The 16767-nt window shown below is 42.8% G+C and overlaps 1 protein-coding gene across 1 annotated transcript; it reads left to right on the top strand.

The window, feature by feature from the left end:
• Positions 1 to 340: 340 nt before the first annotated feature.
• Positions 341 to 15109, top strand: LOC114689251 (tyrosine-protein phosphatase non-receptor type substrate 1-like). Its single transcript, XM_037204449.1, has 6 exons — positions 341 to 459; positions 4782 to 5093; positions 6960 to 7280; positions 12860 to 13180; positions 14600 to 14908; positions 15090 to 15109. The coding sequence occupies exons 1-6, from the start codon at positions 390 to 392 to the stop codon at positions 15107 to 15109; spliced, it is 1353 nt and encodes a 450-aa protein (XP_037060344.1). The 5' UTR covers positions 341 to 389.
• Positions 15110 to 16767: the final 1658 nt, after the last annotated feature.

Raw genomic sequence — 16767 nt, 5'->3', positions numbered from 1 at the left:
TAGTAGAGTAGACTCTGAGTGGCAGTAATGTCTGTTGAACATGTTGGTTCCTCCAGGAAGGGGGAGTCTAAGGCTCAGTGCATTAGAGACCAGCCCTGTGGCTAGAAGCTGGGGGTGAGTTCAGTTCCTCCCTAGTCTGGCTTTTGGGATTCCAGAAAATCAGCACCCAGGCAACATGGTAAACTTTCTGTGGCTGTGGTCTTGCGGGATGGACAGAGACCTGAGCCACAATGACCACTTCCCTCACTGTGGCTCAAATTTCTGTCCAGGTTCTGCTAAGTGTGGGCAACAAAGACATATAAGACAGCCGAGGTTGGGAAGAGACCAGCCAGAGGCTCCTGGGCTCATGAAGAGCTTCATCCGGGCTTGTCACCCAGCACATTCTTACCATGGCTTCTACACTTTGGAAGGCTCTGGTCCTGGGGCCTCTTCTGCCAACACTTCTGCTGGCATTTACAGGTGAGTCTTGGCCATGGAGACCCTCAGACCACACAGGGCAGCACTCAGAGGTGGCAAAATCCTGTTCTCGACAGGAGCTGAGTCCCAGGCAACTTTCCTGGGCTGTGGCACCTTTTCCATACAGTAGACCCATTTAGGGAGAGGGAGGTAGTGGGATTCAGGGATCAGAGAAAGAACATGTGACATGGAGGTGGGGGGCTGGGTGCCTGGTGGTAAGGAAGGAGTCTGAATTCTGTGATGTCAGCTCTGGACCTCATGGCTATCAGGTCTAGAAGTATGTAATATATATATATATATATATATAATAAATATAATATATATATATATATAGAGAGAGAGCTGGATGGTGGTGGCGCATGCCTTTAATCCCAGCCCTCAGGAGGCAGAGCCAGGTGGATCTCTGTGAGTTTGAGGCCAGCCTGGTCTACAGAGCGAGATCCAGGACAGGCACCAAAACTACACCGAGAAACCCTGTCTCAAAAAAAAGAGAAAGGGGGGGGGAGGGAGGAGGGAGGAGAGAAGGACAAGGACAGAGGGATAGTGATAGATAAGGGAGAGAAAGAGACAGAGGGAGGGGAGAGGGAGAGAGAGACAGAGACAGAGAGACAGAGAGACAGAGAGACAGAGAGAGACATAGACAGAGACAGAGAGGAATAAAACCAAGTAATGAGTCCTGGATCCAATGTCAGGCGAACCTGCTAAACCTTCCTCAGTCACTGACAGACTATGTGACTTGGAGCAAGTTCCTAAAGCTCTCTGAGTCTCTGCTCCCCCAGGAAGCAGAGGCAACAATCCTCTCCTCCAGAGTTGGGTTGTGGGTGAAATGAGCCCCTGTACCTGGCCGTGATTTCTAACCCCTCAGGCACCACGGGGAAGGCATCAGAGCCCAGGACAGCTCTCTGCCATCTGTCTTCCTGTGTCACTGCAGGACTGCTTGTCTTCCTCTTGCCTGAAAGGAGGGTTCTTGTCGCTGGGACCCTAGAATATAACTCACAGTCTGAGCACAGTAGGGGTGCACACAACATGACAAGTAAACCACTGTCCCCAGGAGAAGGGCAGAGACCCTATGTTAGGGGTGAGTGCTTTGTCACAGGCCTGGCTGCCTGAGGCTGAATGAAACATCCTTGGATGGAATGTGCTCCCATCTTTAGGTTGTTCTCAGCTCCTCACTATGGGACTAGAGCAAAACTGAGCCTGGTTGAGCACGTATCTGTGGGGTAGGGTGTTGAATCCTTTGGGCACATGCCAAAGAGTGGTAGAGCTGGTCATAGAGCAGATTTATTTTTAGCTTCTTGAGAATTCCCCCACAGGGTTCTTTTCTCCACTGATTCTGAGGGACAGCAAGGTTTGCAATTCCATCACCAGTGACTGAGGGTTTCCCTTTCCCCACATCCTCACCTGCCTTTGTTCTTTTCCTGATCTTAGCCATTCTGGTCGTGGTAGGGGGGAATTGTGGGGTCATTTGTCCTCTCTCTAGAGTCGCATGGTGGGGCTTATTTCTCTCTTCTGTTGAAGTCTTGCTCCCAGTGTTCTCCGGGGCGATGGACATGAATTATTTTAGCTTGTTTCATGATGGAGAGGCTTTCTTTCCACTGCAGGTAGATTTTCTGAGTACAGATGCCTATCTAGATTGGCATTTGTGGTCCTTTAGAAGCTGAAGAGCATTGCTCCAGGCTTTTGAATTTTGAATCCCACTGAGAAATGAGCAGTTAATATGATGGGGTTTCCTTCATTCGTGAGTCAGGAATGTTTCTCTTTCTGCTTTTTGTGCCCTCTCTTTGTTCAGTATATTTAATGTTTTAACTATAACACACATGGGGAGTTTTGTTTCTGGTCTTATCTATTTGTTGGACTGTGTGTTCTTGTATCTATGTGCTTGTGCCTTCCCTGAGTTTGGGGATGTTTTCTCTTATGATCTTGTTAAAGATGTGGTCTTGGCCATTGACTTGGATTCTTCTCCTTCATCTGTTTCCAAGATTAAAAAATTTGGTCTTTTTATGTTGTTCCATAGTTTCTGAATGTTCCTTTTATATGCTTTAAATTTTAATAATTATTATTTGATTGAGTGTTTTAATTGTTCTACTTTACCTCCAAGACATGATATTTTTTATCTTCTACTTGATCCATCCTATTTGTAAGGCTTTCCCCGAGTTTTCTAGTTTTCTAGTTTTCTAGTTGTGTTATTGATTATTCAGTTCTATCTTTGCTACAGTCTGAGTTCTCTTCAATATTTCTATACTGAATTCTGGTTTTTTTCATCATTTCATTCAGCTACAGATATTTTCTTGTGCATTTATTGTTTTCCTCTTCAAGTTCATTGAGCTGTGGTTTTGTGTCTTCCTTAAGTTTCATGATTTATTTGATAAAGTTTGTGATTGTTCTTTTAAGTTCTGTGTTCTGGGATTCAACTATGCGATTCACCCTGGAGAGCATTTATGTGGTGCTGGTGGGTTTGGAGAGAGGGGCATACTTTCTTGTCCTTTCATATTTCTACGTGTTTTTGTGATGTATCCTGGACATGCTGACTTGTTTCTTAGGTTGTGTGTGTCTGTTGTGGGATTCTAGGTTGCATTAGATTGGGTCAGTGCAGGGACTGAATAAATGGAGGCAGGCTGGGAATATCTGGTGTATGATCAGCTCATGTAGAATTAGGTTTGGGAATGTGGAGAGGATGCAGGGTTGGTGTGGGTCAGGGGAACTCAGTATGCAATGGCTGTGTTGCAGGAATCTTAAAAGTTCTTATTAATAAAAATCAAACCCGAGGCGAGTTATTGGGGTCCATGCTGGTAGATCAGAGAGACAGAACAAGCCACAGCCATCTCACCTCACCAGTTCCTCAGCTGATCCTGTTTCCTCAGACTGGAGGCCTCTGAGTCCTCATCCCGAATGGGTCTCAGCTGAATTACTGCTCAAAGCCTGAATGCTTAACAGGCAAAATCTTAACAGCCAAATGCTCTAGTTTCTGTCTCAGCTTATATATCTTTTTGCTTTCTACCACCATCCTGGATTAAAGCTGGCTTTCTGGGATTAAGGCGTGTCACCATGCTTGGCTATTTCAATGTGACTTGAATTCACAGAGATCCAGAGGGATTTCTATCTCTGGAATGCTAGGATTAAAGGTGTGAGTGACCACACATTAATTTGTAAGGCGTGAGCCACCATTTTCTAGCCTTTGTATCTAGTGGCTGTCTGTTCTCTGACCCCAGATAAATTTATTAGAGTACACAATATTTTGGAAAACACAATACAACCACATGGCTGTATGTGAGGTAAGTGTCCAGACACATGCCCGTGAGTGTAGACATACTACAGGACAGGTGGGGGTCAGAGGATGCCCTAGACAGAAAGGGTATGTGGGGTGTGTTCCTGGAGCTAGTGTTCAGTGTGGCGGGTGTGAGGAATTGAGTCTGCAAAGGTGAGGCACAGGCTGCATATCCAGAACTAAGCCTGTGAGAATGGGCACAGTGCAGGGGTAGATGTGAATCAGAGAAACCCAGGAGTAAAAGACTGCACAAGCTACAGAATTAGGTCTGCACATGTGGATAGCAATGTTGCAGTCTTGTAGTAGACCTGTTTTCTTAAGCCTCCTAAAGTCTTACTGTCTGAGGCAGCCAAAGAGCATTACAGCTGAGTTATATGGTCGATTTCTTTGACATGTGCCCAAGCATGTGCACTCTCTCTCCTCAGGCCCATATGACATTACTGTGTCCTCTTCCACAGATAGATTTTATTCATTCCTCAATTGTCCTATTTTTGTTTTCTTTTGTTGGTTTTTTGAGACAGAGTTTCTCTGTGTAACAGTCCTGGCTATCCTGGAACACTCTCTGTAGACCAAGCTGGCCTTCAACTCACAAAGATCTGCCTGCCTCTGCCTCCTGGGTACAGGGATTAACTTCATGCACCATGACTATACACAGATTTTTTTGTTTTAGCTCAAAATGTCCTTGTGACCACCCTTTTAGAATGGCTCCTCATTTTTCTATCTCTGCACATGTTGAGTTTCCTGAGATAGTTCATTCCCCCATAGTAGTCATATTTTATTTGCTGTTTGCTCATTATGGTCAATTTGCTTTCTCCTCAAAGTCAGGTATCATGGGTAGTATCTTTTCTGTTGAGCATGGGGGCAGGGGGACTGCGGTTTGACTTGCTTGAGTCATTTCTCTAAATCTCTGAAAGAGTGACCTCAGGAGAAAGGACGATTTTCATTATTAATGGGACAGGTCGTTGTAAGGTTCACATACTGTTGCATATTGGTTCTTCCAATACTGAGAAGGTAGTAACAACTGGTTTTTATTTGTTTGTTTGTTTTTTGTTTTTTTAAGCTGGGAAGCCTTTCATCTCTCTAAAGGGCCCAGAACAGAGGACAGCCACATTAAATTCAGTGACTTTTACCTGCACTGCTGGCCTTTTCAGCTCCAAGAACCTCAGTGTTAACTGGTTTAAGAACAATAATAAACATCCAGCTTCAGCCCCACAAGTGGTGCCTATCAGCAAAGATGTTTACTATGCCACAAGCAAGTCATCAGTGACATTGGCCAAACAAGATATCTTTTCTCAGATCACCTGTGAAGTCACCCATGCAGACCTTGATGAGCCCCTAAAAATGACCATCAATCTTTCTCAAGTGCTCCTAGGTGAGTGATCACTGATATATTGTGGTGGGGCCACACTGATAGCATGAGGTTTGGCCAAATGCCCCATTTTACAAATGGGGATTAGAAATTGATCACTGCCAGCCTTGAACACATGAATATGGATTAAAAGTACAGGTTACACAGTCGGGCCAGCTGGGCTTTGTTCTTACCTGCATCATTTGGTAGGCTGCCTAATATTGGCCATGTGTCTTAAATATTCTGTGTCTCAGTTTCTCTAAAAATTTGGAATAAAAGCAACACCTATTTTTTAAGTTTCCTCTCACGATTAAACCAGGGTTTTTCTAGAATACCAAGAAGCATGCCTAACACACTGTAAGTTGTTTAAGAATGTTTGACTTGCTATTGTATGGACCTAGCATAGCTCTCTAAACATATTTATCCTATTTATATCATTGCTAATGTTTAAAACTTTATAAATATTATTATTATCTGGAGCCTGTGATATACAGCATGTAACTAACCTCAGCTCCTTGGGGAACAGATAGGGATATAATTAGTTCCAGTCTTGTCAGGGTTAAAATTGAGATCAAAGCCAGCCTGGACAACTCAGTGAAATCAAATAAAATAAGTGAAAAATGGGGCTGAGGACATACTTCAGTCTTGGAGTACTTGTCTTCTATGCATAGGATCTGGAGTTCTGGGAAATCTCTAGCATTGTTGAAAATATTATTTGCTCAATAAACAATGAACAGCTACTGTGTGCCAGGCACTTTTGTAGATGTTGTGATTATAGAGTCCATGATCTTGTGGTACAATTAACTTCAATAACTCCTATAATTATATGTCATGATGTCACGATATGGAATATTTAACTCTGACCAGATTAGATACCTATGTGTTTCCAGCTACGTTTCATGAACATTTATACATGTTCCTGTGTTGATATTTTATTTGTATTCAAATGTTATTTGTAAGTTAATAAATAAAGTTGCCCGGGGGTTAGAGCTATTAGCAAGCCATAGGAAAGCAGGGCAGTGGTGGCGTACGCTTGTAATCCCAGCACTTGGTAGGCAGAGTTAGGTAAGTCTCTGTGTGTTCAGGGATACAGCCAGTATTGGATACACATGCCTTTAATCTCAATACCAATCAATAGAAAACCTGGAGGTCTATACAGACAGGCTGTGACGAGGCGGTCATGTAGTTGGAATTACAACCAATGAGAAGGCAGAACAGACACACTATAAAAAGACACACAGGAAGTAGCTCTGGTTCGGAGAGGTAGGACCACCGCAGGAGGAAGGGTAAGGTTTTAGCTCTTAGCTCTGACCTCTTGGCTTTCTTCTTTGCATTGGTTCTGTGTTTCTTATTTAATAAGATAGTTGGTTACATCTACATGTCCATATTTGTCTTACATAAAACATATACAAAGTTGTTTATTTAAAAAGAGAGTGAACTTGTGACTCTCTTCACTTGTGAACTCACAAGATTAAACCACTTGACATTCCAGCAGGAAATGGAGGTCCTCGTGGACCCTTGCCCTCTAGCTGTGGACCCCCTGACAGGTTATAGTTTCTGAAGAAATGAGAGTGAGGTTTCCCCAAGGGTGTGGCCGTTGTAAGTCAAGCATGCTCCAGTGTCCCAAACCCATGAGTATATAGGCAGCACAAATTCAACTGGCTGGATTATAAGAAAAGAAAAGAGGGGCTGAAGGGATGGATTAGTGGAGGCAGAAGGATCAGGACCTCAAGGTCATCCCGTCTATCTAGTGAGTTCAAGGTCATCTTGGAATTCTTGGGACCCTGCCACAAGTTAGTCGAATCTTATCTAAATGACTGAGAGACCTTGGGACAGGGAAATAAGACAGTACCAAGATTTCATCTCTGTTCATTTATTGTTCCTGACTAGTTACCCCCACACTGAATATCACCACTGAGCCCCCAGAGATTCGTGATCATGCTCCTCAAAGAGTGAACCTGACTTGCCATGTCAACCACTTCTACCCCCAAAACGTGCAACTCACCTGGGCTAAGAATGGATACAACATCCTGACTCCTGGGCTCTCTCAAGCCACAAGAAACTCTGATGGGACATACTCTCTAAAGCACACATTGCAGGTAGAAGCCATATCGGATGAGAGCATCTTTAGCTGCTTGATGTACCAGTATGATGAGCATCCACAGAGCATCAGCATCACCCTGGGAGCACAGGCCTCCAGTAAGGGCAGAGGTATGTGCCTTGTCTGCTTCGTATCCTAAGGGCATTATTGCTGTGGATTGACCCTTCTGTATGCTATGAATATATATTACTCTCATTGGTTAATAATAAAGCTATTAGGCCAATAGCAAGGCAGGATAAAATTAGGCAGGATAATCAATTGGGTATTGGGATGAAGAAGGGCAGAGTCCAGAGAGACATGAGCCAGCTGCCCAAGAAGCAAGATACCAGAGGATAGTAAATCTATGGACCATGTGGCAATACATAGATTCATAGAAATGGGTGAATTTAAAAGTAAGAACTACTTAATAATAAGTATGAACATCTGACTGAGCATTTAGTAATTAATAGAAGTTTCTGTGTGTTTATTTGGAACCAGGCAGTTGGTAGAGAAAAGCTCCAAGTCTGTTTACACATTGTGGCTGAATAACTAAAGACTCAGGGAAACCCTTGGTGAAAGTGGAGAAAGGAAGCCCTCCCTAGTGAGAACGCTGTTGCATAGCCAAGCCCAACTGCACCCCCTTCTCCAGATACTTCCACAAAGAAATGGGTCTCCTTTGCTGTACTCATCATATTGCAAGTTTTTCTTCTTAATCCTTGGTTGTAAGAAATTGCCAAAATTAAGGATAGCCAGGATCCAAATAATTTCTGGGAAGGCAATTATTCAAGACAGTGAATTCAGCTGGATGTTTCTGGAAAGTAACTTTGAAGAGCTCCAATTATTGACTCCCTTAGCTAGAAAAAAAGGATCAGACAAAGTGGGTGTAAATCCCCTCTGTCACTCTCTTCTCTCTGCTCCTTTTACTTTTTTCTAGGCACACACACTCCTGATGGTAATTTCTTCTATTTCTTCCCCATTTCACTCTTTCCAGACACATACCACAAGGGGGCACTGTGACGTTACAAGCCAGAGCTTTCTTGATCCTTTGATCCAGATGTGCTTCACACTCTTGGGAGAAGGAACCACTGTTCTGAGCAGAGGTGTTGGTGGAGCTGCACAGTCACAGAGAGACAGAATAATAGTCGGGCATGGGCAAGCCAGGGGTGAGGCAGCGGGTGGGATCCCTGCAGTGTACAGCAGGGCAGGTGGCTACCTGAGAAAGAGTGGAGGTGCCAGGCAACCCAACAGCCGTTCTCACAGCAGGCTGTCACCTTGATTTCTGTCCAGCCCTGTGCAGAACCAGCCCTTTTCTGGTTGCTGTAAGATTCTCAAGGGGAATGATTCCACAAACCTTCAAATTTCTTTGGGTCCTATTTTCATTGCCCAGTAGGAATGAGAATAATATTCACCCAGTGGGCTGTACAGATCTGGGTGACAAACTCCAAAATAATGTTTTTTTCATGAGAAGCAAGTTGCATCTTTTTTTATTAAAGTTTTCTATTATAATACTGTTGTGAGAAATGTACACATGACTAGTGTTTACATCAATTCCACTCCACACTTTCCCCCCAATTCCTCCATGTCCCCCATTCCCTCACAATATTCCTTATTGTCATATGTGTATGTATAATTCATGCTAAGGTTTTTCTTTTCTGTCTTATTTTCCTCCTGCACCTGCATTTAGTATATCTGACCCCCCACTGAAGGATGAACCCATGGCAGCATCACATTGACAGTTCCAGACAGCACAGGTCCACTGGGGTGGTTTCCTCTCTGACACTGAGGCTCCTTCTATTTGGTTCTAGCACATCTTTGGAGCTGCACCTTCACAGCTTTCCCAGGTCCCTTTCCTCAGAGCCCTGACTCCTGTGCACATCTACTCCACACCTGTTCTGTGTGGTTGGTGCCCTCAGAGCACTCACTACAGAGTGTCACCTACAGAGCACTAACCGAACATCACCCACAGAGCACTTCCTGCACAGCAGTGTTCCCACTGCCTCCTGTCTCACACTTGGGAGCTGGAAGGCAGCAGACAGAGGAAGACATGAGTGACAGTCAGAGCACTAGGCTTACAAGGCAGCTGTCACATCACAAACGAACTGTGGCGTTTCTGTGTTTCTCTTCTTTGTCACCTGAGAATACAGACTATACAGGTTTGTCACAGAACACTTCTCAAATCCTGTTGGAAGGTGTTTACTTTTCTGGAATATCTCATCTGTTCATGCCATTCAGCTCCCACAATCAAGTACTTAAACTTCAGTGATGTCTGAGAGCCCAGGCCTGTGACTTTATCAAGTATGTCCCTCTCTGCATGTCCCCTCCCCAGCTCTTGGAGCTTATGTGTGAAATTTGCAGTTGAATGGACCAGTGTCCTACTGCAGGATCAGTGTGGCCAAAGGCTCTCTGTGTGACCCAGGTAAACAGTTCCCTTTTTAATTTGTTTCATCTATGCCAAGGCTTCTCTTCTTTGCTCCTGCATGGCATCTGAACACTGGGACACAGTTGAGTTCTGCAGTAATTACTCCAAGTTTACATGGTGCCTGTCCCAGAGCTGGGCTGAAAGCAAGACAATATGAAAATCGGAGACAGAGAGGCAGCTTTATTTTTTGTATGGGTATATAGATTTTTTTTTGTAAGGTGATTTTGTATTCTGTCAATTTGCTGAAATTGCTGACAATTTCTAGAAGCTTCCTGATGGAACTTTGCTATCTGTTATGTATGAATGTATAAATCATATAAATGGACTTCAAGAGAAAACTTGTATGCTCATTCCAGTATGTGCATAAAAGGCCTTTGACAAAATTCAACGTACCTTCGTATCAGTCATAGAAAGACTTCATCATTACATATCTTCTGCAAATAGGGATAGTCCAACTGCTTCCTGACTCGAGCCCCACTCTATTTGTGCCCCCTCTTCATTACTCTCGCTAGTGCCCCAAGCACACTATTGCAAGAGTGGGGAGAGTGACCAGCCTTGTCACTCCTGATTGTAACAGGATGGCTTCACGTTCTTCTCCATTTAAGATGATGTTGGCTGTGGGTTTGTCACATGGGGCCTTTATTTTTGTTGATGTGAGTCTGCTGATATCCTTCTACAACTATATTATGAACACATAGTGAATTTTTGTCAAAGAACTTTTTGGCATCTATAGAGATGAGTATATGGTTTTTGTCTTGATGACCATATGATTTATTAAATACATTGAGTTACTAATGAATCCTTGTATCTACAGGAGAAAGCCAACTTGGTAGTGGTGGATGGTTTTTTAAATGCATAACCATATAAAGTTTGCCATTAGTTTGTTTAGGATTTTTGCATCTATGTTCACCATGCATATTAGTTCACCATGCATATTAGTCTATAGTTTTCTTTTCTTTTTGTTTTTTTTGTTGTTGTTGTTTTGTTTTGGTTTGGTTTTGAGACAGGATTTCTTTTTATAGCTTTGTGCCTTTCCTGGATCTTGCTTTGGAGACCAGGCTGGTCTCAAACTCACAGAGATCCGTCTGCCTCTGCCTCCTAAGTGCTGGGATTAAAGGCGTGCACTACCACCGCCCAGTTTACAGTTTTCTTTATTATTGTATCTTTGCCTGATTTGTATACAGAGTAACATTGGCTTTGTGGAAAGAGATTGGAAGTGTTACTTCCCTTTCTATTTTTAAAAAATTATTGAGGAAGTGTTGTGGTAGATCTTTGACAGTCTGATACAATTCTGTTGTGAATCTGTCTTGGCCTGGATAGTTTTGTTTTGGTCAGCTTTTTGTTTTTATTGTTATTTCTGCTTCCATCTCCTTGTTTTTTATGGGTCTAGTTATGTTGTTGATCTTTCCTTGGTTTATTGTTGGTGGTTTGGGAGAATCTAGAAATTTGTTTATTTTCTGACATAATGGAGTATAGATTTTGAAGGTATTCTTTTATGATCTTCAATGTCTTTGGTGTCTATTACAATGTTTTCCATTCATATCTAGTTCTGTTGAGTTATCTCCTTTCTTTCAGTGTTGGGCTAGGGGTCTGTCAATCTCTATCTTCTCAAAGAACTACCTCACATATTTGTTGAGTCTTTGTTCTGTTTTATTTCTTCTTTCATATCTAAAAATTTTAAGTAAACTATATTATAAAAAACTTACAAAAAAAATCCCACACACCAAAGTTAACCAGACCCAACATCTAGACAGCTCAATGAAGTTTTCTATAGTTAGACTATCCATTTGGAATGGACGTTGTGTAGCTTCAGTGGACTTTACACTTTCACTACTAAATATATTTCATACACTTATCTACCATCAAAATAAAAATATCCATGACAGCAGTGGATGTAAAACAATTAACTTATATTTTTGGTTGTGAGCCTAGCCTTTAACGGCTGAGCCATCTCTCCAGCCCTTTAATCCCAGCACTCGGGAGGCAGAGCCAGGCGGATCTCTGTGAGTTCGAGGCCAGCCTGGGCTACCAAGTGAGTCCCAGGAAAGGCGCAAAGCTACACAGAGAAACCCTGTCTCGAAAAACCAAAAAAAAAAAAAAAAAAAAAAAAAAAAAAAAAAAACAATTAACTTTATGTCCTGTTTCATAACTCATCTCTACCACCTGCATTCATTCCTTCCTCATCCTTATATTTAGCCTTTCTTGTTCTCTTTTCTACTTTGTTTACACATATGCATATATTGTTGTTAGACTCCACATATTAGAGAGGATATGCAGTTTTTCTATCTGAGACTTGTGATCTCACTTAAGATTATACATGAGAAGTCCATTCATTATCCTTTAAATTTTGTGAATTACATTTTTTTCAAAGCTGAATAGCTCACCCTTGTATGGTGTGTGTGTGTGTGTGTGTGTGTGTGTGTGTGTGTGTGTGTGTGTGTGTGTAGCTCAAATGCATTATCTATTCACTGTTGAAACCCAGCATGAAAAGACTGTGCAATCTACAGAATTAGGTCTGCACATGTAGAAAACAATGTTGTAGTCTTGTAGTAGACCTGTTTTCTTAAGCCTCCTAAAGTCTTGCTGACGACTGAGGAAGCCAAAGAGCTGTACAGCTGGGTCATATGGTCGATTTCTTTGGCATGTGTCCAAGCATGTGCACTCTCTCTCCTCAGGCCCATATGACATTACTGTGTCCTCTTCCATAGATGGATTTTATTCATTCCTCAGTTGTCTTATTTTTGTTTTCTTTTGTTTGTTTTTTTGAGACAGGGTTTCTCTGTGTAACAGTCCTGGCTATCCCGGAACACTTTCTGTAGAAGAGACTGGCCTTTAACTCACAGAGATCTGCCTGCCTCTGCCTACTGGGTACAGGGGTTAACTTCATGCACCATGACTATACACAGATTTTTTGTTTTAGCTCAAAATGTCCTTTGTGACCACCCTTTTAGAATGGCTCCTCATTTTTCTATCTCTGCACATGTTGAGTTTCCTGAGGATGTTCATTCCCCTATAGTAGTCATATTTTATTTGCTGTTTGCTCATTATGGCCCATTTATATTCTCCTCAAAGTCAGGTATCATGGGTAGTATATTCTCTATTGAGCATGGGGTCAGGGGACTGCGTTTTGACTTTGGTGAGTCATTGATCTAAATCTCTAAAAGAGAAAGGACAATTTTCATTATTCATGGGACAGGCCTTGGTAGTGTTCACATACTGTTTTATAATGGTTCCTCCAACACTAAGAAGGTAGTCATAACTGGTTTTTGTTTATTGTTTGATTGTTTTTAGTTTTTGTAGTTGGGAATTCTTTCATCTCTCTGAAGGGTCCAGAACAGAGGACAGCCACTTCAAATTCAGTGCCTTTTAACTGCACCGCTGGCCCTTTCAGCTCTCGGAACCTCAGTGTTAACTGGTTAAAGGACAACAATGAACTTCCAGCTTCAGCCCCACAGCGGCTGCCTATCAGCAAAGACGTTTACTATGCCACAAGCAAGGCATGGGTGGCATTGGCCAAACAAGATATCTTTTCTCAGATCACCTGTGAAGTCACCCATGGGTACCTCGATGAGCCCCTAAAAATGACCATCAATCTTTCTCAAGTGCTCCTAGGTGAGTGATCACTGATATATGTGGTGGGGAAACACTGGTAGCATAGAGCTTTTACCAAAAGCCCCATTTTACAAATGGGGAGTAGAAATTGATCACTGACAGCCTTGAACCATGAATATGGATTAAAAATAAAGGTTCCACAGGCTGGCGAGCTGGGCCTGATCTTAGCTGTATCATATCATAGGCTACAGAATATTGGCCATGTGTCTTAAATATTCTGTGCCCCAGTTTCCCTAAAAATGGAATAAAACCAACCCCTACTTTGTAATTTTCCTCTCACGATTAAACCAGTGGTTCTTCTAGAACACCAAGAAGCATGCCTAACATATGGGAAGTTGATTACGAATGTTTGTCTTGCTATTGTATGGACTTAGCATTCCACTCTAAACATATTTGTCCTATTTATATCATTGCTAATGTTTAAAAGTTTCTAAGTATTTATTATTAGCTGGAGCTTGTGGCATAAGGCATGTAATCTCAGCTCCTTGGGCACCAGGCAGGGATATAAAAAGTTCCAGCCATGTAAAGGTTAAGATTGAGTTCAAGGCCAGCCTGGACGATTTAGTGAAATCAAATAAAATAAGTAAAAATCAGGGCTGAGGACGTACATGAGTCTTGGAGTGCTTGTCTTCTATGCATAAAACCTGAGTTCTGGGAAATCTCTAGCATTGTGTAAAATATTATTCGTTCTATAAACAATAAACAGCTACTGTGTGCCAGGCACTGTTGTAGGTGTTGTGATTATAGAGTCCCTGTTCCTGTGGGGTAATTAATTTTAATAATTCTTATAATTATATGTCACGAAGTCATGATATGGAATATTTCACTCTGACCAGATTAGCTACCCATGTGTTTCCAGCTACATTTTGTGAATATTTATACATGTCCCTATTTGTCTTACATGAAACATATACAAAGTTGTTTATTTAAAAAGAGAGTGAACTTGTGACTCTCTTCCTTGTGAACTCCCAACACCTTAACAAGAATTGCACAAGATCAAGCCACTTGAGATTCCAGCAGGAAATGGAGGTCCTCATGGACCCTTGTCCTCTAGCTGTGACCTCCTGACAGCTTGTAGTCTCTGAAGGAATAACGGTGAGGTTTCTTTATGAGTGTGGCCCTGGTAGGTCAAGCATGCTCCACTGTCCCAAACCAATGAGTATATAGGCAGCACAAATTCACCTGGCTGGATTATAAGAAAAGAAAAGAGGGGCTGAAGGGATGGCTTAGCGGAGACAGAAGGATCAGGAACTCAAGGTCATACCTGCTTATATAGTTAGTTCAACGTCTTCTTGGAATCTTGGGGACCTCATCAATTAACCACTTAATCAATATTTAACAAAATGACTGAGAGACCTTGGGGAGGGAAATAAGACAGTACCAAGATTTCACCTCTGTTCACTTACTGTTCCTGTCTAGTTATCCCCACACTGAAGATCACCATGAACCGTGATAAGGCTCATCAAAGAGTGAACCTGACTTGCCATGTAAACAACTTCTACCCCCAAAACTTGCAACTCACCTGGACTAAGAATAACAACAAGATCCTGACTCCTGAGCTCCCTCACGCCACCAGAAACTCTGATGGGACATACTCTCTAAAGCACACATTGCAAGAAGATGCCATATCAGATGAGAGCACCTTTAGCTGCTGGGTGTTTCAGTATGACCAGGCTCCACTGTGGGTCAACATCACCTTGGGAGCACAGGCCTCCCATAAGAACAAAGGTATGGGGGGGTGGGGAAAAAAAAAGAACAAAGGTATGTGCATTGTCTCTTCATGTCTTCAGGGCACTGTGGCTGAATGGCTAGAGACCCAGGGAAACCCTTGGTGATATTGGAGAAAGGAAGCCCTCCCTAGTGAGAATGTTGTCGTATAGCTAAGCCCAACTGCACCCCCTTCTACCAGATACTTCCACAAAGAAATGAGTCTCCTTTGCTGCACTCATCATATTGCAAGTTTTTCTTCTTAATCCTTGGTTGCAAGAAATTGCCAAGGTTAAGGATAGCCAGGATCCAAATAATTTCTGGGAAGGCAATTAATCAAGACAGTGAATTCAGCTGGATGTTTCTGGAAAGCAACTTTGAAGAGCTCCAGAATTATTGACTCCCTCACCTAGAAAAAAGGGCCACACAAAGTGGGTGTAAATCTCCTCTGTGACTCCCTTTTCTCTGCTCCTTGTTTTATATGCACACACACTCCTGATGGTAATTTCTTCTATTTCTTCCCCACTTCACTCTTTCCAGACACATACCACAAGGGGGCACTGTGACGTTACAAGCACATACCACAAGGGGGCACTGTGACGTTACAAGCACATACCACAAGGGGGCACTGTGACGTTATAAGCACATACCACAAGGGGGCACTGTGACGTTACAAGCCAGAGCTTCCTTGTTTCTTTGATCCAGATGTGCTTCATACTCTAGGGAGAAGGAACCACTGTTCTGAGCAGAGGTGTTGGTGCAGGTGCACAGTCACAGAGAGACAGAATAATAGTCGGGCATGGGCAAGCCAGGGGTGAGGCAGCGGGTGGGATCCCTGCAGTGTACAGCAGGGCAGGTGGCTACCTGAGAAAGAGTGGAGGTGCCAGGCAACCCAACAGCCGTTCTCACAGCAGGCTTGCACCTTGATTTCTGTCTAGCCCTGTGCAGAACCAGCCCTTTTCTGGTTGCTGTAAGAGTCTCAAAGGGAATGATCCCACAAGCCTTCAAATTTCTTTGGGTTCTATTTTTGTTGCCCAGTACAAATAAGAATAATATTCACCCAGTGGGCTGTACAGATCTGGGTGACAAACTCCAAAATAAGGTTTTTTCATGGGAAACAAGTTGCATCATTTTTTTATTAAAGTTTTCTAGTATAATACTATTGTGAGAAATGTACACATGACTAGTGTTTACATCAATTCCACTCCACACTTTCTTCCCAACTCCTCCCATGTCATCCATTCCTTCTCAACTTCACAATCTTCATTATTGTCATATATGTATTTGTGTATACTTACATAACTATGACCTGCTAATAATTCATACTAGGTTTTTCTTTTCTGTCTTATTTTCCTCCTGCACCTGCATTTAGTATATCTGACCCCCACTGAAGGATGAACCCATGGCAGCATCACATTGACAGTTCCAGACAGCACAGGTCTACTGGGGTCGTTTCCTCTCTTACACTGAGGCTCCTTCTATTTGGTTCTAGCACATCTTTGGAGCTGCACCTTCACAGCTTTCCCAGATCCCTTTCCTCAGAGCCCTGACTCCTGTGCACATCTACTCCACACCTGTTCTGTGTGGTTGGTGCCCTCAGAGCACTCACTACGTGTCACCTACAGAGCACTAACTGAACATCACCCACAGAGCACTTCCTGCACAGCAGCGTTCCCACTGCCTCCTGTCTCACACTTGGGAGCTGGAAGACAGCAGACAGAGGAAGACATGAGTGACAGACAGAGCACTAGGCTTACAAGGCAGCTGTCACATCACAAACTGTGGCGTTTCTGTGTTTCTCTTCTTTGTCACCTGAGAATACAGACCTTAGGTTTGTCACAGAACACTTCTCAAATCCTGTTGGAAGGTGTTTACTTTTC

The sequence above is a fragment of the Peromyscus leucopus genome, chromosome 4 (genome assembly GCF_004664715.2).
Source record: "Peromyscus leucopus breed LL Stock chromosome 4, UCI_PerLeu_2.1, whole genome shotgun sequence".
In the NCBI taxonomy this organism is placed as follows: Eukaryota; Metazoa; Chordata; class Mammalia; order Rodentia; family Cricetidae; genus Peromyscus; species Peromyscus leucopus.
The sequence above is the reverse complement of the archived record's forward strand: the minus strand, read 5'-3'. Positions and strand labels throughout refer to the sequence as shown.

Coding starts and splice junctions, on each gene's coding strand:
- LOC114689251 (XM_037204449.1), top strand. CDS start 390: ATGGCTTCTACACTTTGGAAGGCTCTGGTCCTGGGGCCTCTTCTGCCA. Junction 460..4,781: donor ACTTCTGCTGGCATTTACAG/GTGAGTCTTGGC, acceptor TGTTTTTTTAAG/CTGGGAAGCCTTTCATCTCT. Junction 13,181..14,599: donor TCTTTCTCAAGTGCTCCTAG/GTGAGTGATCAC, acceptor GTTCCTGTCTAG/TTATCCCCACACTGAAGATC.